The 26,361-nt window shown below is 49.1% G+C and overlaps 1 protein-coding gene across 1 annotated transcript in view; it reads left to right on the plus strand.

Annotated features, from left to right (window-relative positions):
• Nucleotides 1-26,361, plus strand: part of AR (androgen receptor) — a 60,095-nt gene that overhangs the window by 11,161 nt on the left and 22,573 nt on the right. The window contains exon 2 of the mRNA XM_082771216.1: nucleotides 16,814-16,965. Coding sequence (XP_082627342.1) covers nucleotides 16,814-16,965 — 152 coding nt within the window. The remainder of the gene's footprint in view (nucleotides 1-16,813; nucleotides 16,966-26,361) is intronic.

Here is a 26,361-nt window from a genome sequence, read left to right on the forward strand (position 1 = left end):
AACAGCTTAAATTAGTTGGTACAAAGTGTAATTGAGGACTTGACTTTGAATGTGAACAGTAGGAGAACATTAGGAAGTGTTATCTGATGTACAAAAGCACATTCGTGTCCTTGTAGGTCCCTGGTAGTTCGGATCTTTTGCAGAGAGAGCAGTGCTGGGTTAGATGATGTTCGGCTGAATGTAATATGATGATCAGCTGATTTATTTTTCAGAGTGAGAAAGAAATCATAAACTTAACACCCTCAGGGGTGACAACAATGCTCTTTCAGTGGCCCCATCGCTCAGTTTTGAGGTACCATCTAAGTGAGAAGTGGGGCAGAAGCCTCAGCTTGGAAGTCCAGAGACCCATTTCACAGGCTGCAATTTCAGAGTAGCTGGGCTTCCTTTATGAAGGGCTTTGGGATCTAGGGGCAGCAAATTCTGTCCAACTGTTAATGTATTTGCTTAAAAAAGCTGAAGTGTATGAAAGAAGTTGTCTTGTGAGCTTCAGGTTTGTGCTGTGCAGAAGAAAGTGCACATCTTTCTCGGAGAAAAAAGAGCTCCTGGAAGAAGTTGACAGATCCCCGCATGGCTGATAGCGCTGCTGTCAGCAGTGGGGTCCTGCTGATGAGCGAGGCAGGAGCCTCGTCTGTTCCTGCTGCTGGGTGGTGACACCAAAGGATCACTGTGATTTCCTGCAGCCCAGTGCAAATTGAACAGAGAGCAGGACTGGGAAGGGAGGGGCCGTTCCCAGGCGTGGGGCTTACAGAGCACAGGTACGGGGCTGTACTGGTGCAGTACGGGAAGGTGAAGAGAAGACAATCACTGCTTATCACTCAGGTGAGGCTCGGCATTTTAGGATGCAGGTTATGGCAAAAGGGCCATGAGAAATCTGCACTGGAGAAGGAGGTGAGATGAACCTCAGCTCGTCTGTCCCCTGTGGGGGTGGCAGTGTGGGCAGGGGGCTGGGGAGACCAAGGGGGCCGTGCTTGGTGCTGCGTTGTGCTGGGGCTCCAGAGCAGCAGCCTTCGGTCGGCCCTTGGGTCCCCAGGAACCTCTGGGCTGGTGCTGGGGACCTGCAAAGGGCCACTGCCACTGATCTGTAGGTTTCAGTATGCTGTACGTGGGGACCCAAAGGGAAAAGAATGATTGTAAACTGCGATTTTATCCTTTTGTCATCCTCTGGCGGGGGCAGGAGTTGTAGTGCCTGTCAGTCTGTGTCACTGCGTTGCGCTGCATGCCAGCACTGCCAGAGGCTTCCTCAAGTGTCTGTGTAAGACAGCTAGACCCAGCAGGCTGTTCTGCTGCTGAGACACAGAGCCAGTTACTCTCAGCCTAGCAGAGCGGGGTTCATTAAGAGCAGGAAGTCTGCCGCAGCACTCAGAAGATGGAGGGAGTTTGGTTGGTGGGGGCAGCTGGGTGGGAACCTTCGGTGGGCGCCCCGGGCCAGCCTGCGAGGGGTACGTGGAGCCCACTGCCCCCCAGGAATAATGAAACACCTTCGTTCGTGAGCAGCGGGTGAGGAATGCCTCCCACGTACGGAGCCAAGCAGCTCTGCCTGTGGGGTGATGCGAGTCGGTGGACGCATACGCAGGAATGAGCAGTCCTGCTGTTTGGTTTGGGTGGCCCCGTCCAGCCCAGCCCTGCTCTCTGAGAGCTGAGGAACGCCGAGGAGCCTCGCTTGGTTTGCCTGCGGTGGAAGAAAACAGTTTGGGCACTTCGGGGTTTTAACTCAAAAGGGCTGTTGGCCTTGGTATCGATAGTCACAGCACACCGTCTGGGCCGGAATGGCCTTTACTTTTTAACAATAACAGTGCTATGAGTAAGCTCATTAAAATAAAAGAAACTGACCCAGTTGTCATGGCAAAGACTTCTGACGGAGGTTCCTCATACATATCCCTCTCGCAGCACCTGCTGCTGGCTCGTCCATTGCCACCGATGCGGCTGCGCCTGCTCTGCTCCTCGCCTGCTGCAGCCTCGCCCCTCCCGGCCTCAGGGTGTGGGGCAAAGACGAGGAGAAAATCCCACACGGAGAGCCCCCCAGCGCCGCGAGCCTCCTCCTCGGAGCTGCCTCCCCGGCCTGCATGAGGCGTGCGCGGCAGGCAGCGCCGGCAGCTCTTGCAATGTCTCTTTGTGTTTCACTCTGCTTTAAAAATAATGAATGCCACCCTGGTTCCTCTTCACAAGGATTCATAAGCGAAGTTCAGTACACATTCTAACAGTAATAAAGATACTACCAGTGTTCTTGTGCTACTTTGTGCTCCTAAGGCACTTTTCTTCCAAAGCACTTGTGAGCAGCATCTCGTTTAGCTTCCAGGCAACCATGCAAAATAGGCATTATTCCTCCTCGATCAACAGGGTGGGCAAGGAGATTCTTAGTGGGCCAGTGGCTTTAGCAAAAATCCCCCAAGGTGTATGAATGGCTGCCTGTCCTGGCACTGCCAGGTTTGGGTTCCCGGGGCTGGGGGGATCAGGGTTTGTTTTTCCAGGTCTGTTGTTGAAGAAACTGCCCGGCAGAGATGTACTTGTGGACTGGACTTTAGGCCCTGTAAATAGTGCCATTTACTTTAGCAGACCGAGTCCTCGGGAGGATCTGACCCCATCCAGCTCCTGGGGCTGGACAGCCTGTGCCAGGCGAGGGGCTGCGGGCAGCAGCGTCTTGCCTGGGGACTGCCCCACGGCCACGCTCCAGGCCAGGGTGTGCTCGGCTCCCGCCTCTGCCTTTTTTTCTGTTTCATGCAATTTGAGCAGAAGCCAGAAAGAGCAAGGTCACCCGTGCTCCTCTGTGGCTTGGAACTGCTGAGCTCTCCATCTGGGAGGGCTTTTTAAATGCTGAGAACAAAGTCAGATGCTGACACATCCGAAGAAGCAGTGTAGACTGGACACAGACCACATATTATGTGGTTTTACAGTAGTAGAAATCAGCTTAAAAATAAAGCCCAGCTCTACAGGTATTTATAGCTAATGCCCTTTCCATGGGCAGCAGGCACTCGTCCCACTGGGACGGCAACTGGAGGCTATCTTGCTGCAGGCGGCTCGGGTGGCCACGTGGGTGAGCTGCGTGGCTCTGTGCAGGTCTCGGAGGCTTTTCTGTTCCATAGAAAGCAGAGAGCAGCACACAGATACAAGATACAAACAGATACAAGTCCCCAGTCTGTGCTGCCAGACCGCAGTCCCCCTGCTTTTCCTGGAATAAGCGCCATCAGGAGCAATCCCTCGAAATGCTGGTGGGGAGGCTGCAGCTTTCCCAAAATGCATTTTACAGATGCACTGGAGCACATTCAGCTTGTGGGACAAGGAAGGCAAACATGGTGCTTCACTTTCTCTTCCCCCTGGTGTTCTCTGATGCCAGGGAAGACCTCAGAGGGAGGCTTCTCCTTGTCATCTTTCCTAAAGGTGATACTTACTGGTCTTCTGTTTTTTTCTCACTGACTCTTCGGCAGTTTGACTGGAGTTACATATTTTAGCTGCATTAGCTTCTTTGCTAGTTAGAAATGGCAGAAAAAATGCTTTGACCTTGGCTCATGTGCTGAGAACAGAGCACAGGAACAAGTTTTTGTATCAGTAACTTCCCAGCGAAGGTTCTTTCCTCCTCCCCCTCCCTGGGTATCTGGGACGTGCAGCATCAGGGTTTGCACATTTCTGACATGCTGCTGGAGAGGGTTTGGACAGACTTTCTGCAGCTCCTCTTCTCTTTCTAAAAAGGGAAGAGGAGAAAAGTAATTTGTCTGCCAATCAGGTTAATTGCTTTCAGCTGGGCAGCAGCTAGGTGCACTAACTGGAAAAATTCCACATGCAAGTGTTTTTCAGATGATCCACGTTTTTTCTTGGGTTGACCATGTATGTGTGCACTTGTGGGCATGGGTCTCACTATAGCTGTGGACACAAATTACGCTTTTTGTATGTGCACTCTTCTTCTATTAGCAGCATTACATCCACGGCCCCAGTGCCTGCAGCAGTCCATCCATGGGATTGTGGAGTTGGGAGTTTTGCATTTGAAGTCCATCAATGGGATTTGGGTTGTGGAGGCGCGAAACCTGTGCTTGTCCCTGCCCAGACACAAAGTCAAGAAGTGAGCCGCCAGATCCCCTGCACCCGCTTCTCCTCGTGCCTGGATGTGCTGCTCTCAGGGCCGCTCCGGTCAGGAGCCCAAGGATGCGGGTACTGCAGGTGCTGCATCCCCGAGCTGGGCTGGGTGTGTGCTTTGTCTATCTGCGCTCCTGCCCTTCAGAAAATGTGAGGCAATCCCAGGGAGCTCAGCCCTTTCAGCTTGGTTTGCTGTTTTCGAGTTACTTGCTTTGCTTCTGCTTTTATGTGTCCCCTGTGGTCGGGAAGCCTTTCTCTGAGGATGCCATCTTCCACTGGCAAAGAGAACTGCTGCTTCCTCAGCTGCTCCAGAGTCCGCAGCAGGATCTAGCAGTGACCAAGAAAAGCACGGCCAGGCACAGCTTTTCCTCTCCTTTTGGAGCAGCCCATGGCAGCCCCCAGCCTCAGCCCGGCAGCCTCGGTGCCCCTCGTGGCCAGGAGCGGCCCCGGGCACTGCAGGCAGGTGGGCATGGGGACAGGGGGAGGAGGGCGATTTCGCTGCCGGCCTGACAGAGAATCGAGAGAACACTCTCAAGGCTGGGCAGCCTAAAATTAGACCTGGCATCTGTGCTTTGGTTTGCAGGCAGGCTTAAAAGAAAATGACTCCTGGCTGCTTTTGTTGTCTGCTTGTTTGGGAGAGTGCAGCAGAGGCAAAGCAGGTAGCGTGCTTCGCTTGTGCCTGGTGGTACAGGAGCCTCGCTGCCCTACAGCACTGCCCCTCAGCGTGTGCGCGTGGCCGCAGCCCTGTGGGGTGGCTTTACCTCCCGCTCAGCCTGGCGTCACTTGGAGCAGCTCCCACGGGATCCGTGGGGCTCTCCTGGGGCAGTGTTGCCGAGTAGCTGCCCTGTGCATTTTCCAGGAAATGCCTTCAGCCCCCAGATGCAGCGGGTCCAGTTCTCTGTGAGCCAGCTCTCTGTGAGCCAGCTCTCTGTGGCTCACATCTCTAACTGAAACGTGCTGGCATCACGCCGAGGCTTCCCAGGTCTTGCTGGTGCTGGCGCAGCCGGCCAGTGAGCGAGCAGTCGGGGTGAGCTTGAGTGCCGTGCATGTTCATCCCCCGAGCTTGACCCCTCTGAGGTGTGAAATCTTTGCAGGGAGCCTGCCGGTGCTTACAGCTGTGTGCTGCAGACGGGTATAGACATTGGGCAGCCCAGGCAAGGCCACAGAGCACAAAGATGTGGCTAGAAGTGAGCCACGGGCTGCGGGGTGCTGAGGGATCTGCCTCTGCATAGCTGTGCTGGCGGCTGAGATCAGGGCTGAGAGTGCCAGGAAGACCGTAGATATGTGAAACCTTCATTATAATTTGCATGTGTACTCTCTGCGATGACTCAGAGCATGGTCTGCTTTGAGGACATGGGGAGATCGTATTGTTGCATAAGTTGTGAAGTCTTCTCCAGAAAACAAGTGCTTTGCCAGTAGAGTGAAAGAAATTCTGCAGATACAGTTCATACCACACTCCAGACAAAATAAGCTAAACCCTTTCTATGCCCCTGCAGCTGTATCTGTGCAAAGGTTTGGTCTTGGCATAAACATGCCTAAAAATAAGACAATTGTGCCAGTGAGCTGCACCACTGCTGATGTTCCCACTGTAAGGCAGGGGGCTGCAGGCAGTGGGCTGAGTGCCACCCCCAGGGACCCCCGTGGGGCTCCCGCTGCCCACATCTCACCTCCTGGAGGGGCGATGCTGTGGGAGTGGGAGGAGGCAGTGCCCCGAGCTGGGATGTGCTGTTTTTTCTCCCCCTCCTGTCCCAAGGCTGCCGTGCTTTCCTGGGGCAGGAGGAGGGTGCTGTCACCCTAGGGAGCACGGGTACAAGCAGCAGGGGCAGTCATGCTACCCTGCTGCCTTGCTGCCCATGCTAGCAGGTCCTGCTCGCCTGGTGTGCCTGCCGGGTCAGCTGCCTCGGCTTTAAATGCTATTTGTGATCAGTTTTTTCCATGCTGGATTCCTTCATCATCTGCCATCTGCCCATTTTCAACTCATGCTTCATCCAGCAGAGAAATGAAAATGCAGAATTTGTGGCACTGGTTTCCTTAGCAATAATTTCACTGCCAAGTGAAGTGGGGAAAATACTGCGTGTTTTCAATATCCAAGCCTGGAAGTGAATCCTGACATCCCTCAGCAGCCTTCCTGCAGTGGGAACTGTACTTGTCCGAACGTGCTGTGGAGGGCTTGGTTCTGCAGCCCCTGCATGCACGGAGCCATTCTGCAGGGTGATAACCAGGGAATGGGATTATCAATACAAATTTCCACCAATTCCCACAGGAATTGTGGCAGGTACTGTCTCCAGCTGCAGAGCTGATAGAGCGGTTTATTTTCCTTAAGCTGCAGGGTAAGAGAAATTCTGCTAAGCTCATGCTGCAAGTGGGGCAAGGTGTGGAGCCTTATTCCTACTTTCTCATTACAAAAGAATGTGGAAGGAAACCTGTGTCTGCTAGAATCTATTCAACTCACAGAAGGCCAATAAAATATAATGGTAGGTGGTGCACAGCTGTTGCTAAAGTCTTGGACGAGGCCAGATTCCCAGGAGAAGTCAGCATCAGGTGTTCACTGCATTGTTGAACCAGCTCCTGACAGTAGTTGTGTGGTCACAGAAAATCCAATTTATTCAGCCAAGTCAGTTCAAAGGCTGGTCATTCAAAGCTGAGACCTACTCAGAGCTGAAAAAGACAGAAAACCCAGGAGGCTTTCTTCCAACCTGAGTACAGAATGAAGCATGAGACTGTGCTATGTTTTGGCTATTAAATCTTGGAGAACCTTAGGGAAAGACGAGTCAGTGCGGTTCACAGTTTACAAATAAGTCTTACTTGGCTTCAGCAGTCAGTTAATTTGAAATACAGTCTGTTCTGACAAATTTAGTTCTGACTTACTGGAGGAACAATTTAAAATCTTCACATTTCTTTTAATTTTATAGACACATTTGAATACAACTTGACACATACCACAATTAAAACATTTACCCAGCTTCAGTAAATAAGAAATGTGCCATACACCATTTTCTGAGTTACAGAATGGGAAAACAAAAGTCGTGTCATTGTTTCAAATTATATATACATATTTGCTAAACAGGAGGTGGCTCTTTTTAACGAAAACAGCTGCCACGTCCTCTGTGGAGACATCAGTACGGCTCTGTTTAAAGAGAACACATTCAGTGCATTGCAAAATGAAAATATGAACGCAGGGAAGATTGCTGAATGCGTTCCTAGGGAAAATCATTCCAAAAGATTAGGTATACATCAGGTATTTAAGTAGAGGGCTCCTTGTCGCATTTGAAGGTCTGTATAACCCCGATTTAAGCCAGTCCACCTCGGTTCTCTTTCCATGGTACCTTAATGGCTTGTCCCGTTGGTCCAAGGCCTTGGCAGGAGCATGGAGCGAGCCCCGCTCCCGTACCTGCCCTCCTCCAGGGCACAGACACGCTCCCGCAGCCCCACCGCCCATGTAAGCCCAGTGGGGGGGCTGCTTGGACCGTGCTTGGTGGGTTGGCGGCCACCCCTCGGGCACTGCGTAGCCAGGGCTGTGCCGTGCGTGGGCTGGATGCGGCCGTGGGCACGCTGCGCTCCCCTGGGTGCAGCCGGGAGGCGAGGGGGGAGCTCCTGCCCTGCTTGGGGGTCTCAGGCTGCCGCTGCCGTGCTTCTTTCCAAAGCCAGCCTGGGCAGTGGGGTGCACCGTGCTCCTGCACCGCAGGGAGAGCTGTCGGCAGGCTGGAGAGGGGCATTCACCTTGCCTGAGCACACAGGTGAGCAGGGTGCCTGACTGTGGCTCTCACAGCGGTCCTCCAGCCTTGCCAGCGCTGCTGAGTGTCATATCATGCCTCTGTCAAGCAGGTGGTGTTTTCAGTTTGAGACATGATAGGCCTTTGTGGATTGGCCGTGGGATTTGTGGAGATACCTTGGGGACCAAGCGGCTGGTTCGCATCAGTCAGCCTTGCTGCTCCCAAGACGGCGTCCTGGGCCCGCCCGGTGCTGGCACCTCGAGCTGGGTGCTCGGCAGGCTGCTGCGAGCTCTTCTCCAGAGCAGCTCGTGCTGTGGGAACTCATCCAGGAGAGATTTTTGGTGCGGCAGCATGGCCTGTGCTCAGCTACAGCAAAGAGGAGAGATCCTTACCAGTCACAGCACAGCAGGGTTCTTCTGGACAGGGCCCCACAGGGAAAGCAAAAGTGCACAGAAGCGTGAGCACCCGGGGCTTGGCACTTCTTGCCCTGCAGCTGCAAGTGTGCACGCCTCACGCTGCTGCCTGCCCGCCTGCTCGGTGCGCTCCTTGGCTCTGCTGGGGCTGGGGGTGCTCTGCCACACACATCCCTTCTGCTGCAGGGAGCGCTGCTGGCCCCTCTGCCACCATGCACAGTGCCACCAAAACATGCACCATGCTTCTTGCTGCACATTGCGTGTGCACAGCTCGCCCCCAAGGTGTGTGCCCCCCCCCTCCCATTTTTCCTGCACGTGTATTAATCTGTGAGATTAATACATTAATTCTGCCAAGGAATGAACATCACCTGCTGCTGAGTTTGATAAATTCACTGAACCTCGGTGTTGCAGAGGAAAGGCTTAATGTCCTCCTAGAAAGGCTGAGTGTTAGTCCGTGGTACTATGAGCCCACAGTGCCTTGCCAAGCAAAATAACACTCAGGATGCTTCCTAGGGGACTTTTAAGCCAGTACTTCCTGTGGCAAGAGGGCAGCATCTCTCTGAGGATGAAACATATGGATCGGCACTATCGCCTTATTTGTGATTTTCTGTATTGCTGCATTTTCTTTTTGTTGGTTGGCAGAGGAGGTGGATTTGATAACTGAAGATTACGGTGTGTGTTCAACTAACTTAAAAATATTATGCAGGACAGACAGTTTCCTTGGGAAATAAGTAGGGCTCTCTGTGCACCAAAGAAACGAAGGTCTTGTCCTTGGAGATTCCAGGTGACTCTGTAGTCACCGGGATGATATGGTTACGGCTCTGATGACCTCAGGGCTCCTAGTCAGGGCTGAAGCCTGCTTGCATTGCTCCTTTTTCGCTTTTTGTCCCCTTCGTGTTAGTAGTCAGGTGAGCTCTTATCTTTAACTATGCAATAGGTTTATGCCTGTCTGTTTTAGTAGATCCCTCCTCTGCCTGGTGAAATCAAGTATTTCATCTTCTCCTTTTATGAGCTGATTTATTTAACCTGCTCCCTGAGCTCACTGGATAGGGATGGGGCAGAAGTGTTGCTCTCAGTGCTATGCCCAAAACGCAGGTGGCTGCCACCCGTGCGATACGAAAGCTGCTGAGGGATTTTACCCAGGCTTTGTAGCTCAGGTAGAGTTTACCTGCCTCATTTCACCTTTTTAATGTAATTTTCCATTTTCTGCTTCTTTCTGAGGGATGCCTGAAAGATGAAAGCCAATGGTTGTAGCTAGCGTCAGGAGCTTCCTCAGCTGTCTGGGTTTAGAGTGAACTCTGTCGGTACCCATCAGTAGGTGTGGGATGGTTCAGTTGGTCGAGGTGGCTTTTTGGTGTGACGGCGCAAAGGCAGTCCCACATAGCAAATGGCAGGTGTTTTCTGTGCAAATGAAAACACAATGGAAAAGAGCTGTGGGCTTGCCTGGGCCTTATTCCAGTAGAGGTAGGATTTCAGAGGCGGATAGGACCCAATGTGTGAACAATAAACAGTCCAAATCAGTAAATAAGGCATGTGAAGTTAAAAATAATAATAATGGTTCAGGAGATTTGTGAATAGATTTGTGCAGCTGGCCTTTTCAAAGTTATTTTTCCCATCCGAGCCGGGAGGCAGCCTCAACCAAGCTGCCTGCGTACTGCTGTCTCCACCAGCTCCACGCGGTGCTGCGAGGAGCGGTTGCTCACAGGACCTTCTCTTGGAGGTGTGCTGGTTCTGCATGCCCTCTCCCTGCCAGGGGTGTTTGGAAAACCCGTTGTCATCTGCTAATGCTTATTTAAATCAAAATGAAGATCAAGTTCCCATATGTGTTTACCCGGACGTGTCCTGTTGTTCATGCTGTGCACTATGCTCTGCTGTCTCAAAGATGCTATCTTGCCTCTCCGCCTCCAGTAGTTATACATGAAAACAAGGCATGGTCAGTTTAGAAACATATTCAAGGCTATTTAGAAAAAGGGAAATAAATTCAGTGTACAAAGCTGCATGTTTTTAGATTAAACTGCTCACAGCATTTTTAAAGATGGGATGCTTTAAACTTTCTGGGCAGGCCTTGTTATCAGAATCAGCACAGCTTGGTGGCGATGCATTAAAGATTCAGTGCAGCTCTGGCTGGAGCCAGCAGCAGTGAGAGGGGAATGTGCAAAATGACATAAGGCTCATGCCTGAAATGTACAATTGTGTTCTTAGCTAAACACTGTTCTTGCACACAGATGTGATTCATAGATCTTTGTCCAGGCATGAGCTGTGTAATTCCATTGACAGGAAGCCAGTTATTTTAAATATTTTGTTTGAAAATATCATGTACAGAAGATACCATTTTAAAAGCAGCATTTACTACTGATAACATCACGATATGTCAGACATGACATTAGTTGAAATGGCTGGGAAAAATTCTGAGTCATACAAATCTGTGTGCAAATGCACCTTCAGTTCATAGCTTGGTGTCCTCACGAGCATTTTTGCCGGACTGATTTTCAGGTATAGCACTGTAAAGGTGCAGAGCCACCAGCTGCTCTCCCCAGAGGGCACGGCACATGGCCTGAAGAGCGTTCTGCTTGAGAGATTCACAGCAGAAGGATGGTCGTGGTGCTTGGCTGGGGTGCACAGCAGCAGCCGGGACTGGGCAGGCGAGACCTGGTTAGGGGTTTTCCACTGGCCAGCTCAGCTGGGTCCCAGTGCTTGCAAATCCAGCACCTCGTGCTTTAGTAGACTTGTTTCTGCGCAGTGCAGTTAAATCCCAGAACAAGTCCCAAGCCTCCTGTTGCAAAGAGTTAAAACTATGCTGTTCAAGGAATGAGCTGATGCAATGATGAGATTTTGCCAACCGTCAAAGCACAGCCATGTGAAAAACAATGCTGTAGTTCATCATTTCAGTCTGGTGGGTAGTTCAGCTGCAACTGTGAGAGCAATTTTAGCACGGGAAATTTAGTCAAATGTAAGAGTGAAGTGGGTGGAAATTGTGTTTATTCAGTTATGTCAGACTGAAGGAAAACGGAGGGAGTATAACCAATATGCGTGGTGTTACATTAGCATGGTGAATTGCTTAACTAATTAATCTTGTCAGAGCAGGTAGGAATGGACTGCAGAAGCCATACCAATAAAGGAGCAATCATGATCCTTATGTGTCCCTTCCAACTCGGGATATTCTATGATTTGTATTACAGTGAACTTTAACTATGATTTATGCTTCTTCTGGGCTGTCCCAAGACTCCGAAGCTCTGGGCACTGGGAGGAAAGGGCAGCTGTCCCTCGGTTCCTGCTGGGTTGGACGTGCCTTGTATGGCTGAGGTGGAGACTTTTTGGGGGAGTTATGAGAAGTGGTTGGCTTCTGTCTTATCCACAATTGCCCTTGGTTTCCTGGGTGTGTTTTGAAATTGAGGCTGTTTGGTGAAATTAACTATTGACCAGCAAATGCTTGCCTTGCGGAGTTATAACTGCTGTTCTACAGAAATATTTGCATGCGGCTTGAGCTCAACAGACCCTGTTCATTTCCTTAAAGAACCCTCCTGAAATGACAGTAAAATTCTCCCTGTAACAGTAAGAGAGATAGCGAGGTTGTTTTGATTCTCCTCTGAAAAATGCTGGGTTCCTCTGTGAGCAGCTCTGACCTTGGCCTTCAAGTGCTGAACGGGGCTGAAATCTCAGCCCGACGTCACTGCTGCAAGTTGTGTCTGCATGCGCGCTGCTATCTCCCTTCTTTGGGTTTCTGAGGCAGCGTGACACTTGCCACAGATCGTGCAAACTACATTGGTGTGTTTTAGAGCCCTCCACCACGCTCTCAGCACTTACTTTCATCATACCTCAGTATTTCTGTAGCTGTGCGGGGTGGGTGACCTCCAGCAGGTGCTGGCAGGAAGCGTCACACGCTGAGTTCCACCCGGTGAGCACCCTGCCTCGCAGCCCTTCCTCCCTGCTCCGAGCTGCAGGCTCTGCTGGCAGCTCGGCACCCTGCTCGAGGCAAGGTGCAGGGACTCTGCCCATAAATCCTCCACTGCAGCCATCGTGCTGGCTCAGTACGGTGTCACTACAGACGTATTTTGAGAACTCCCTTAAAAGGTCTCTTGGAAACTGATTTGAAAATAGATCGTTAAAGGTGCCGTTGTCACAGCTCCGACCCTCTTACCCATCTTTTATCTTACATTTTTTTCTCCCCAGAGATGAAGAAGAAAAGGCAAATTGGCATCTTTTTAAAACCCAGAACATTCCCAGGCAAATCCTTTCAAGTCAGTGGGCAGTGACTGCTCACCACACAGGCGCAGGAGGGTGTTAGAGGTTGTGTTGCTCCTTCAGGCTCCAGGCTCGTAGTTCAGCCCTGTTGTCTTCTCCGAAGAGCAGCTGTTGCAACATCAATCTTCAGACATGATGGGCACTGGAGGCTAGATGCTTCTCTGGTGTAAATCCGCTGAAGGCAGCAGTGTTATGCTGGGGATGTGCTTGTCTCACAGCCAGGATTAACCTTTAATGTATGTCGGTCCCCTCTAATTTCCACCTCTAAGACGGCAAGTAAGGGTGTGACTGGCCAAGCACTTCAGGACTCAAGTGCTTGCACAGAAAGTTGAGTGCCTGTTGGATGCTCTGCTGAACGGCTTTCGTGGGTAGGTGGACGTGTATAGATGGACTAGATACATGCGTGCATGAAGGTGTATTGGTACTTGCACAACTTTTAGCAGGGAGAACCAGCTATTTAAAAAAGTGTTGTGTCAGTCCCATGGTACTCAAGCCTTAATTGCTAACCTACTTTGCGGCTTGAAATAATTAAGCCTCAAAAATACTCCAAGGTCTTTTTAGGTTCCTTCTTCTTTCATCACAACAGCTGCTCCTGTGAGAGTCCCTTTTGCTTATTTCCCATCTGAAATACACAGTACAAATAACAGAGAAAGCCTTATGGAAAACAGATCATTAAATGAGATTAAAACTGCTGGAACCTAAAAAGATGTGGGATGAATAAGACATTCTTAGCAAAGCTTTCGTTTCATCCTGTTGGTTATTTCTTAGCAGCGTTTGCTCTGTGGTGGCACCTACAACTGCGCACCAAGGCTCAGTTGGGTAGGATCCTTGTGTAGCTGCGGGGCGGAACGAAGCAGGTTGTGGGACCTTGCTATGCACAGGGCGGTGGGATTGTGCTGGGAGGGCAGGCAGACAGACAAGACAGGAGATGGTTGCTGCATCGGGACTTACCTAAACCGTGGCTGGTATGTTGTAGCCAACTGTATGTAGGGAGGAGGCCTCATGGCGGCCTGCAGCTCCCTCACAGGGGAGCGGAGGGGCAGGCGCTGAGCTCTGCTCTCTGGGGACAGCGACAGGACCCGAGGGAACAGCATGGAGCTGGGACAGGGGAGGGTCAGGCTGGGGGCTAGGGAAAGGTTCTGCACCCAGAGGTGGTCGGGCACTGGAACGGGCTGCCCAGGGCAGTGGGCACGGCACCAAGATGCCGGAGTTCCAGGAGCGTTTGGACAATGCTGTCAGACACAGGGTCTAGTTTTGGGGTGGTGCTGTGTGGAGCCAGGAGTTGAACTCGATGGTGCTTGTAGGTCCCTTCCAGCTTGGGATATTCCATGATCCTGTGATTCTATGATTCTGTGATCTCCTCTATTTAATCAGTAATTCAAGAAAAGCCTTGGAAAGTGAGATTGTCAGGGAAGGATAGTTTAGTAGCATCTAGAGATGAGTCACTGATTCTGATTGCTGCTACTAAAAAGATGAAAAATCACACAAAATGTTTCTTGCCTTAAGAACAGAGGATAAAATTGCTGTTCAATTATTAACCTACAATCTAGGTAGAATCTGCATAGCTCTCATATGAGGAATATAAGATAGCAGCATTTTTGAAGCATAGAAATGACAACAAGATCAGAAGACAGAGAAGAGCTTTGGTTTTGATCTCACCAAATAATTGTACCATTTCATACTTTACTTTTTTAGATGAGGGGTTCATTAAAGACAGACATACTTCAACAAACACGGACCTTATGTATGTGAAAGGCAAACCGCACTGGTACTATACTAATAGAGCTAGGTTTTTGCTTGAAATTAAAGATCCCAATTATTTGTTTGTGTAATAATAGCACCGGTCCCTTGAGATCTGTCTGCGCTCTCAAGTATTTTTCAGCTTGTGGTGTAATTTAAACCAATCAAAATCTTCACCTGCTCCTGAGGACACGCTTTTTTCTCATTTGCAGCCTCTCTCTCCTCAGTCTAATTTGTGTCTCTTTGGAGGCTGAACAAAAGAGAATGGATATTCTGAACCAGTGAAGCTGCTCTTATTGCCAGAATTAAAATACCTAAACAAAAGATTATAACCAGGCAGCTGCTCTTAGCGAGCGTGTCGTTGTCCCTGTTACAGTTCTCCTCAAGGGTTATTGATCCTTCAGCTCTCCCACTCCAAGTATCTTCGTTAACGTGTCTGGGACTGCTGCGTGTAAGTGCAGGTTGCAAAATCTCTCCGCGTTTGGGAACACCATGACCTGTGAGGCTGGCCCAGGGGAAGGTGTGCGACAGCTTTGCCTCCCAGAGCCTGCCTTGGAGGCAAGGTGAGCACTGGGTAGTAGTGCAGCCAACTGCAAATGACTGAGGAGGTGCAAATTCAAGTGGAAAAAATGGTGATTAGGGCAGACAAATAACATGGATCTTTCCTTGTTCTGGCCAGCTGCTCTTTCTGTATGTTGGATGTCCCCTGGCCTGAGTCACATACAGAAGGGGAGAGCTGCCTGCAGAGCTCGGGGACAGGGGGCTGCTGGCTGGGACAGCGTTCCCCTGCCCCGGGATCTCTGCTGGTGCTGAGCCCCTCGTTCCAAGAGTTGCAAGAATTTTCAGAAGGTTCATGATACGAGTTCAGGCTGACATCTCTCAGAGGGCTGTTTTCTCTTTCACTGGATTTTGGTTTCATCTGTTGTTTGTTCATCCAAATGGGACTTTTCTGAGTATAAAAGTCTTTTACAAGAAGTCCCAGCACTGTCACATCCACTCTTAACACAGTTTCTGGGATCTTGTCTTGCAAGCATTCAAACTACACCAGAAACCAAAAACAGAGATATTTTTGACCAGAAAATTGCCGTGACCTACTGATGATTAGAAGTTAATTGCCTAGCCCGGTGTTTTTGCACAAAGTCAGTTTTAGTAAATAACTTAAAACATTATTGCTTCCCACACTGCCTAGACATGCTGTGACTTGTAATTCCGATAAACACCTCTCCTGTCACCGTGCCTCTTGAAAAGCAGCTCCCCGTTACATCTGATGGAGCAGCTGTGTGGCAATGCACTGGCAGTGCCCAAAGGGAGGTGGCAGGCTCAGGACCAGCTGTCTGCAAGAGGCTTCGGGCGTGCAGGTGCATAAGGGAGATGTGACAGATGGGTGGCCAGGTAGGAGGGGGTCACTCGGGGTGTCCCCAGGTTGCTGTGAGTGCAGCCTTTTGTCCCCTTTCTCAGGCCTCTCAGTCCTGGCCTTCTGTTGGGATCTGCTTGGGAAGGGCAAGGGCTGCGGGAGGCTCTGTGGGCTTCCCCTGCAGAACCTGGAACAGCTTATGTCAAACCTGGGGGTAAGGGGAAGTAGCAACAGGCAAAGAGGACTCCAGGCCTCCCTGTGCACTGCTAAAAGCTGTTTTCTGTCCCCATCCTTGTTTCCCACAAAGCAGAATTACAATCCCAAATGGATCTTTCAGACTACAGAGCTGGTCAGTGGAAAACGTGACGCTAAATAATCCACACTGACCCACTTCCAGCATATAATCATAATGATTACATGTCAAATCCTGTATGTTTTATTTTTTGAATCTGAGTGGGTTTTTTTTTGGCATCCATTGGCCAGCTGGGCAGTGCTCTGCTCTGGCCATGGGGCCATTGTGGGGCCAGGACCCCAGTGATGATATTCCCAATGCGCTGCATGTGACTGAGGGAAGTAGAGGCACAGTACCTTTAGTCATGGGATGGGTATAAAGAGGAGTTTGCTGGGACACTTTCAGAGCAAATGCTTAATGTTTTCACCAGGGGCTTCTGAATGTGTTTAGTACTCACATAGATGAGGAAGGCATCCTGGAAAAAAAGTTCAGTCCAGCCATTGCTGGGGATTCAAAGAGGGAATGGGTAGGAATTTTGCAAGAAGAGAAGAGTAGCATTTAAGTCTGATAGGTCTGTAAAAATGAGTTTGTTTAAACTAAAAATCCAAAGGATAAAATCATCTGTGGTGGTGTGACAACAATGACCCTAACGGTGTTGGATCAAGTAGCTTAATGAACATGCAAAGTCCTTCTTTGATGTATAAGCCTTATTATTGAAGTCAAAATTATGTGAACACTGCAATAGCCATTTCTTGTCATCTGCCCTTGCTGGGCTGTGCTGTCACCATGCCTGTACTTTGCCACACGTTGTCACGTGGTATTTGGGGATGGTGGCAGGAGGGACATCCCAGAGTGGTCTTCCTGTGTGTTCAGAGCTAGACCTGACGTAGTAATATTCTGCCTTCTTTCTGATCAGTCCTTGGTTGTCATGGCGCAGAAATCTGGGGGTTTGCCATCAGTATTCTGCCAAGTGCTATCTACTGTGCTCACCAATAGCTTGTCCTGACCTCATTTGCTGACCCTTTCCCTTGTCCTCTTTCTCTTTACTCTGCAGGTTGGAGACTGGCCGCGAGCATGTCTTGCCCATTGACTATTACTTTCCACCTCAGAAGACTTGCCTGATCTGCGGCGATGAAGCATCAGGGTGCCACTACGGAGCCCTCACGTGCGGGAGCTGCAAGGTGTTCTTCAAACGGGCGGCTGAAGGTAACTCACAGGGAGAGGAGGGACAATCACTCCCACCTCCAGGTTCTGGGTTTCTCCACCAGAGTGCTTTAAGAGCCAAAGGCTCCTGAGTTTCTCTTACCAGCAGTGAAGTCATTAACACATGGGTGCTGGAAGCATTGGCAGCAGCCTTGCTTCATTTGGGGAATCTGCTAAGCAAGGGGACAGAGAGATGAACAGTGGTGACAAAGTGTGGTAGATTTCTAAGATCTCTTAAATTTAGGAGGAACTTAAACATAAGGGAGAACATTCAAAGATAAATTGATTTCTTTGTTTGTAAACCCACTTCACAGTTTGCCAAAACACAATCCTTTTCAATTCTTGGTTATCACAGTGACCTGGTTAGACCTCACAGAAGTCAGTTCCTGCTTCTCCTTTCTTCTTGACCCTCAGGGTTGCTCTAAGGTCCCATCAGTGCTCCTGCGACCTCAGCCCCACAGGTCCATGTTTAGCGGATGCTTTTCCTCTCTTGCATCCCTTTCAGAGGGTCACTTACCTCAGTACCTGCAGAACAGCAGTCCTTCTTGTACAGCAGAGCCATCTGTCCATCAAGACCTGTGCTCTGACCTTGGTGTCTGTGATCCTTCTCCCCAGCCCTTGTAGAAGGAACTTTTCCTTCATGGCCAGCTCTGTTGGGCCAGGTTCTCCAGAGATAAGTGTGAACCCAGATGTCTGCTCTAGACATCAGGGTCTTTGCACTCTTTCCTTGGTAATTAGCACATAGAAGGACCTCATCCATCTGCTTCCCAGGGCTGGTGGGTCAGCAATGTCTGGTTTCTGACTGCAGTTAAGAGTCACGATTCCTTGGCAGCACAGTGAGGCTATTTACTGTGGAACTGTCCGGCTCAGAACGCCCCTGACTTGCTTTCTGGAGCGGTGAACCCAAGTCTCAGTTCCCCCTCACATCAATGTCCACCACGCAGTGGCCGCACACCGCCGGGGTCTGCCTTGCAGGCTGCGGTCTCCTGGCAGAGGGCAGCAGCGTGGCTCCAGCTCCCGGCCAGCGCCGCGCATCGCTGCTTGTCTCTGCCTCGTCCTGGTGTGAACCTTCCCTCCCGCATCCTGTGTCACAGCCTGAGGAGAGCAGGGCCCAGGCGGGTGGATGCTCACCAGTCCATCTGAGCGCTGCTTCGAGATTGACTCCAGCATTATCCTGTACGTTTCTGGAGTCTCATTTTCCTTCTTCCGTCACTCATGACAGGAGTGACTCCTTTCAACTTGCCAGCACTAGTTCAGAGAAGAATCAGGGCTGTGCTACAGAGGACAATAACATCCTGTTGCTGTAATAGGACACTCAAATAATATTAATAAATAATGTTTGGCATCTTTTCCCAAGTAAATCATTTATAAGCCTGCTTCTGCTATACACCAATTCTGTGTAAGGCCAAATGAATTGGCTGTGCAGCCAGAGTAAATAACAGATGCTTGTTTAAGTCAGCAAGTTATTGTTGATTTATAGTAAGTGGAGTCTTGGCTGTCTGTCAGATAAATTGTTGGTGAAATAGTATGTCATCTAACGAGTGCCAGAGCATTCCTCTTACATCGGGGTGGACTCCATCGTGTGCAGTGGGAGTCCTGCAGATGAGGGATGTGAGTTGCCTGGTGTGGGGAGGAGGATGGAGAAAGAGGGAGAAAAAGAGCTGGCAGCCTGTGCTGTTTGCAGTGTTCTTAAGGCGTACGTTGTGTTGTCGTTCCCTCTCTTGGTTGTGTTGCATTATGAATTTTAACAGTATTTACACCTCTTCCTACTTTCTAAGCTTCGAGGTGCTGCAGGGGGTTAGAAGTGTTTGGTTGCCTGGGATCTGGTAGCAGTTCTGCCAGATGTGATCCTGCCCGCAGCAGCCCTTTGCCTGTCCCTGGATGAGACTGTGCAGCAAATGTGCCCACAGTGAGGAGTGGGGAGGGAGCTGCCTCCTGCTGAAAATGCTCTCGGCAGCACTGTCTGGTTTTCCTTTGAGCAGATAAAAATGTAAATGAAATCTTTTGCAGTTCCAGATACCACTTCGTTGTATTTCATGGGACAGGCTTTGTTTGACAGACCAATAGCGCCTGCATAGTTGAGAGCTGTTTGCTGGCTTTCCATCAGAAAGCTTCCTCCGCAGAGCGTCCAGGTGCTGAAACATTTCCTCCTGGTCCGGTGCTGCGTCAGGCAGCCCTGCCTCTGCGTGTCTGTGAGCAGAGGTTTGCTGGTTTCAAACAGACTTCCTTCGGTTCCTTCCCAAAGGATTTTTATTTGCTTGTTTTTCTTTTGTATGCCTGGGAGATATTTCTGCATGGAATAAAATCGCAGTTCTGGGCATTTTTTTCTTGGTGATGGCAAAGGAGAGGTGCCCCCTTTGCAAACGGGAGGGCAGGCGGCTGGCACTGGTGGGACGTGGGCAGCGCAAGGGAAGCAAAGCTGTGGTCGTGGGTGCTGGCACCACACCTCCAGGCTTGGTCTGCAGGCAGCGGGGGGAAGCACGGCTGCAACCTCGGTAAATGGCAAGAGAGAAATTAGAAACCAGGTGGCTGGGAAAGAGGAAGGAGCTGGCGGCTTGAAAAGCCAGGAGGCTGTGGCTTCCAGCTCTTGTAGACAACAGGATTTAGTCCTTGGGGGGCTGCAGCTTTCCACCAAATCTGCAGGTTTGTTTCTGTTTGCTTGTCTTCCCTGCTTCCTTCGCTGTGTCCTTCATGCAATTTCCAAGTTCAGAAATAATTTAGGGGGGTGTTATGCAGAAATTGATGGGAGGCAGTTTCTCTGGATTTAACCTAGTGATGGGGTGGAAGCTGAAGCAGAACTTTTCACAGTTTTGTGCGCAGCAGTTTTCAGCAAGAAAATGTAATGTAAATGCATGTTGTGTATTGAATAATTAGATCTAGTGAGTGTGGGATTTCATCTTACGTTACCCTGAGGTACATGGATAGCATCTTTATTTTGTGGAATAAACAATAAATCAGACTTGTTTATACATATTGAATGTAACTGGTGATTTTCCAGCCAGACATTTCCTTCCTAAAGTTGAGGAGTAATTTTGAAAGCTGATATTTCAGTGTGTTCTTATTTAAAACATAAGAACACATAAAACATATCTTTGAAAACCTTAGGGCACTTTGGAGACATTTTACAACAGCAGATTGCAAAGATTACCCAGTGAGAACAGACATCCTTCTTCTGCCTTTGTTTCCTCCCTGTTGCTGGTATCAGCGGCTTTGGAAAGGTCGGAGAAGCGTGTACTGTGAGCTGAAGAGCAGCACAAACAGATCACCTCAAAGGGAATGGGGAATAACTAGACACGTAGGTTTTTGTTTTATCATATTATTTGCTTTGTACACTATTGTACTTATTTGGTAATAATTCTGGGATATTTAAAAAGGTTTTATAGATGTACACTGACTTAAAAATAATCAGAAAGGGATAAAAAATTAAAATGAAAAGTTTTAACATTAAGTCCTCTTCCATTTTGAAACATACGGAGGATTCATGTAGTGTTCAGTAGAGCAGATGACTCCTTCTTTGATAAAATGTTTGATAGATTTTTTTAATTTTTTATTTTCCTGCTCAAGTCCAACCAGTTCTTCCAGAATGATTCTGGAAGAGTTCATAGAAAAGACATGAATATTTTCCTGATCTGCTAAAGTCAGCTGTTTCATTGCCTAAGCTGCCCAGGTTAAACATAGGCAAGCTCTAAAACCCATCGTACAGGTTCTCCAGCTCTGATGTGGACTTGTTCACTTGCAAGGCTGACAGCCTCATTTTTTTAATCAGAACTGGCATTCGTCTCTCCCTCTCTGCCACCCCACCTCGGTGTCCAGGTGCTGAGGAGCCCACAGGGGCTGGACTCACTGCGCCAGAGCGCTCTGCTGCACCTCTGCTGCTAGGGGCATTTCACAGCCTACGAAGGAGGACTTCTCTTCCTTCCTCCTTCTTCTACAAAACAAAGATTTGGCGAAGAAAAAGTACATCCACCCATACAGATTTTAATTTTCCCAATACAAGTAGGAAGGACTGCAAGTTGAAGTGAACTGCTTTCAAAGACCATTACTATGTTTTAAAATTCTTTCTTCTCCTTCTTCTGGCTGATCTGACAGCATACAAAAGACCTGGCACAGGCAAAAGACTGAAGCCTTAAAAGTCAGTGGAAAGAGAAGAAGGTGGAATAAGCAGACCTTTGAAATCACAGGTGCTCCTGGCACAGGCTGCCTCCCGCTCTGTCTGCCAGGTCTATTGCTTTTCTCTCCCCTTGCCTTCTGCAGACAAGTTCCCTTCGGCCCCGTGCCGTGGTGCTTCTTTGGGTGCCCAGGGCCACCAGCAGCAGCACTGCTGCGTGTCACCATTTGGTTTTGTTGCCAGAGAGTCAAACAATTAAACATCATTTAATCCAACAAGAATCCAACATTTCTTGCTGGACTTAAGCATCTTTAAATATAACCTCTTAACCTTGCACAGTCCAACAGTTGTTTGATTTTAAAGATAGTCATTTAGCCTTGGCTGGCTCCAACCTTCTTGCTAGATCGTCTCCTCAGCTGCAGCCTGCACATATTAGTTTGCCAACACCTGAAACTTCCATGGTTGTCTCTGGCTAGCTAATGTTTTCTCTTCCAGACCACTGTTTTTGGTTCCCTGGAGAGCTTCCCTCTTGCTCTGCCAGCAGCCAGCCTCCCACGGAGAGCCAGCATACCTTCCTGGCTACCCCAGGCTGCTAGAACTGCTGCCCTGAGGGAGAAGAGCTGGAGAGTCCGTGCTGAAGATTGCACTGTCACAATGGAGACAGACTGTTTTTGTTTTCTTCTTTCTTTTGGTAAATATAGGTGATTATTAAGAACACTACTTTGCAAAGATCACTTATTAATAGTGACTTATTATTAGTTCCTGAGAACTTAACAGCTGTGCCATGTTTGATTATTTCTAATGGCAGCATCAACTAGGGACTCCAGAGTGGTTCCCGTACCAAATCCGCCGGCTCAGCTTGTGCCGTGTTCCTGTTTGTGACAGCAGCTGGTAGCAGAGCTTTCACAGGAAAGCACCAGAAGCCCTGTAATTACATGATCCCCTGCAGGATTTGTATTCTCAGAAAGTTTGGCCTTTTCCCCAACTATTAGAATTTGGTTTATGCAACGAAATATGAGGACCTCTCATCCAAGAGGTATTTAATGGATTGCCACATTCACAATTGTAAATCTCAGTCCTTATGTTTGTACAGATTGCTTTGCTTTCTGGAAGAAAAAGCTACGCTAGGCACAAAAATTCATGTGACAACAGGCTTTTAGCTAACTTGGACTGAGCAACACATCTTTATCCATAAATCTTAATTTTTAGTTGAGACTGGAGAATTGCTGTCCTTGTACTTCCTCTGCTTGTGACTTAATTGCAGTCTTAAGGGATGAGCACAGAAGAACTTGGTGATGGCAGGAGCATCTTTCTGCCTGGCATGAACTTGGAAAAGGAGCGAGCCAGATCTGCAAGGGAGGCAGTGGTACAGCAGGGCATTGTGGTGCAAGGCAGGGAACTACAGCTGGAGAGGGCTGACCTCGTGGGACCAGCTGGCCTTGGGTACCTGGGCTGATCTCATGGATTCTTGTGGCTGCTTGATGTAGCAGGAGAGTACTGAGCACCTTTATAACTTAATTTCTCACCTACATGTATGCAAGCATATCTGGATCAGCAGGGAAGGGGAGCACTCTTCTTTAGGCATACACCTGAGGCACCGTCAGATCAGTAAGTATATCTGAGCCTGACAGGCTGCCAGCATCCCCCTTGTACGGAAAAGCTGCCTGATTGACTTTGCAAAGAACAGGGCTACTGGGTGTAATACGAGAGTATGGTTAAAGTTTAGAACTGTATATACAGGTTTGCAAGGTGAGAGGGCCTGTGCTTTGCAGTCATACAATGTAGCATCTCTGGTGTATTCTGGAAGGAGAAGGAGAAAAAAATTGTTCTAGTGTTAAACTCAATAAAACAAAAAGATAGTGCATTTATCTTAAATAAAGAACAGTTGATTGCAAACATTTCAGCTTGTTCTTAAATGAAGAATGTAAAAGATCCTAAAATTAAGAAAAAAAAGTCTTTGTATATGCAAAGCTACTTAAGGTAGCCGAAATCATGGTGTTCAATCCACTCTGTTGTTCATGGGGCTTTTATGGTACCTTCTTCATACATCTGTGCTGTGCTCAGGTTATACAGCGGCTCATCTCCGTGTCAAATATTGCACAGTCTCAGCTGGAGGAGAAGGGAGAGCGACATGTACACAAGTGCAGACAGCAGAGGAGCCTGTGGTGTGGCCGTGTCTCCGTGCAGGCTGAGGGCGAGGAGCCTGCGTGCCGGGGCTTATCCCTGCGGTCCGGGAGGACAGGCAGAGCCTGCCCGGGGTTGGCTCGGGACACTGGGCTTCGCTGGGGCAGCGATACAGCCTGGAGGCTCCCGGGTCTCGGATTCACTTCACAAACTGTATCCTCTCTTGGTGTAAAAGTTACCAGGATTTTGCAGTAATGTAAAGGAAATCTTTATGTCCCTAGGAATTTGAACAAGATGAGTGAGCAGCTTATTCTCATACTGAGCAGAAGCGATTCATGAATAGTCTTTGCATTGCCATTTGTTTCCCTTTTTGTTAATGACTAACATCTTAAAATAAACAGTGCCAGGCTATGTAGGTACAATTAACAGAAAATTGGTCCCTGTCCCAAAGCGTGTATCTTGTGAACCAGGAAGTAAGCCCTCGCTATTTCAGCAAAATCACTGTACCGTGACCATTGGGCAAGTTACTGACGCACTTAAAAGCTCGCATGCATCTGAGCCTGTCGGCAGGTAGTAAAACCGTAGTAGAGATTCTTTTAGTGGGTGCGTGTTGGTTTCCTGTGATCTGGGAGCAGCGGCAGGCGCCAAGGACAGCAGATCTGTCTGCGTGAGGAGCGGTGCCGCTGCTGCAGGGCGCCTGGGAAGCAGCTGAAGTCTGGGAGGGCTGGAGCCCGATCCCGGGTCCTGCTCCAGTGCCTGGGGCCAGCAGGCAGGGCCCTGGCCACGACGCCCTGGCCACGACACCCTGCGGGTGGGTGCAGGAGGGCTGGGGCACGGCGGCTGCGATAGAGCAGTGCCTGACCCTGGGGCGTCCTTGTGGGGCGCAGGCTGTTTCTGTGCTGTGCTTCCTCGCCGCAGCCCTTAGCAGGAGAGGCTTGACCTTTTTAAAGATTTTGAGCTATTATCATTCCAAAAATGCTGTAGTTTAGACTAGGGAGGCAAGATAGGGAGGGAGCAGGAGCCGATGCATGGGCAGGGCAGGACGGCTGTGCGGATGCTCCCAGGGGCAGCCTGGTGCCCCTGGCCAGAGGCCGAGCTGGGGCTGTGAGCTGGGCTGGGGGCTCCCTGCAAGTCCCAGCCCTGGACATGTCACACATGTGGGAGTTTTGACAGGCGCTGGGGCATCCTAGTGTTAGACGTTGTCATGAGACAAGAATCCTTCAGTGAAACTGGGGGGGAAGAAGATAAAAATCAGCTTAAGACTCTCCATGCCAACGCCTCAGAAAGTAGAGCATCCATTCTTGTTTGATCTATGCGCATAAAGAGGTCAAGTGGGAAGAGGATGGCCTCAGCACCTGTTTCCCATAGCTCAAAAATAACTCCAAGTAACCCACTTTCAGCTGAAGTTGCGTATTACTCATCCTCCTCAATGAACTGCTGAAAGGGAGGATGGTGCTTGTGTTTTGTGGGATTCTGTGTAATCTCTGCTTCTGAGGCCTTTCTAAGTGTCCTTACCACTGATAATGAGCAAGTGGGGGGAATAAGGAGAGGCGCTGATGAGAATGGTATTGAAAGTGTTTAGCGAGGTGTCACATGCTGTAGGTAAAGCACACTCACCCCATTATGTCTGCAGTCTTAACAGCTAAGGCACCGGGGATGGTGTAATCAGGTTTTAATGGGGACAGTTCTCAGACGTTCACATGCGGTATTGTTTCAGACCTTTGGCATAGCCCTAAGTGCACTCCAGTGAAAGGAGTTTGTTGTGACACTGAGCCTTATAATGACTTTTATGTAAGGCTGTGATTACAGGCCGCAGGTACAACCTTGCAGATGGAGGTCAGTAGTGCTAGCCAGAAGACACAGACAGGCAATGTCACAAGTCAGTGGGCAGGGAAGGAGCGGGGGGGACTGTCTGTGGGCTCCTCCATCACCATGAGTGCAGAAAACAAAGGGTTCTTTGGAATTCGGAGAGCAATGGTGAAGCAACAAGTGATGCCAACAAGTGTTATGACTGTTGTGTTAGAATAATAATGGTGAAACTCGATGTGGACTGCTTTCTCATTTAGTATAGTTTTGAAGAAAGGTGTACAGCTCTATTATGTACTGAGACTGTTTGAGTTTGGCATGGTATGAAGAACATCAGACAAATCTTGATCCAGTGAACGTGTTTAGACTTGATAAGAAAACAAATTATGAGTCAAGAAGGAAAGTTCTTTCTTGGCATGTGTAGCAAACGAGGCAGTAAAGAAAGTGAGATGAAATCTGGATCTCTAAAAGCTGCTCTCTAAGCAAATGGAAAGGTGAATCTAAGATACAGTTAGGCTCACAGTAAGTAATTTCCTCTGAAGTCTCTGTGAGCACCCCTAACTGTGCTGCTGTATGAGATCTCACTAACCAGCAGGCAACAAGCCTGGTTAGTATTACTGAGTGGCACCAAAGAAATAATTCAGCCCCGAAAAGCACTGTGAAGGGAATCGTGGCTGTAGAGGGTAAGCCACTGTCTGGGAACTAGATTCTGCAGATTACAAAGATGTGCAACGCAGGAGTATCCAAGCAGCTCAGCGGGGTGAGCTGCAGTGTTTTGAAAGCTTTCTGGGGGAAAAACAGCTTTTGTTACAGCAAAGAGCCAAGCAATAGGTGAACAACATTCAAAAAATATAAGAATGAAGCTATCCATGCCTAGGTTTCTTGGTTATGCTTCATTACTTTTTAATTATTATTTATTGACTACCTCTACTGTGCTGCACAGTACAGAGCAATTTTTCTCCTCTAAAAAACAGCCTCTGAAATGTGCACAGAAAGAGGTATGGTGACATCTCTCATACAAAGCTTGTATATCTGGCAATGAACTCCTTTTGCAGCAGCAGATGAACAACTGTGTTGTTTTTTTTTCCAAAGGATATCAACTTCCACCATAATTTTTTTCTGCTGGGGGCTGACCTGGGAAGTCAGCACTGATGTGGTTTGTTTCTTTTATTTTTTTTTCTTTTATTTTTTTCTTTCTCTCTCTCTCTTTTTTTTTTTTTTTTTTTTTTTTTTTTTTGTCTTCCTTGGCCAAAAGGCAGTTCCAGCTGTCCAGAAGCTTGCTGCAGGCAGTACTTCATGCCTTCAGGGCAGCAAGCCTTTCTGCATGCAGTGAGCGGGGCAGGGGGCGCAGGGTGCGCTCA

The sequence above is a fragment of the Aythya marila genome (genome assembly GCF_965140915.1).
Source record: "Aythya marila genome assembly, chromosome: 13".
Taxonomy (NCBI): Eukaryota; Metazoa; Chordata; class Aves; order Anseriformes; family Anatidae; genus Aythya; species Aythya marila.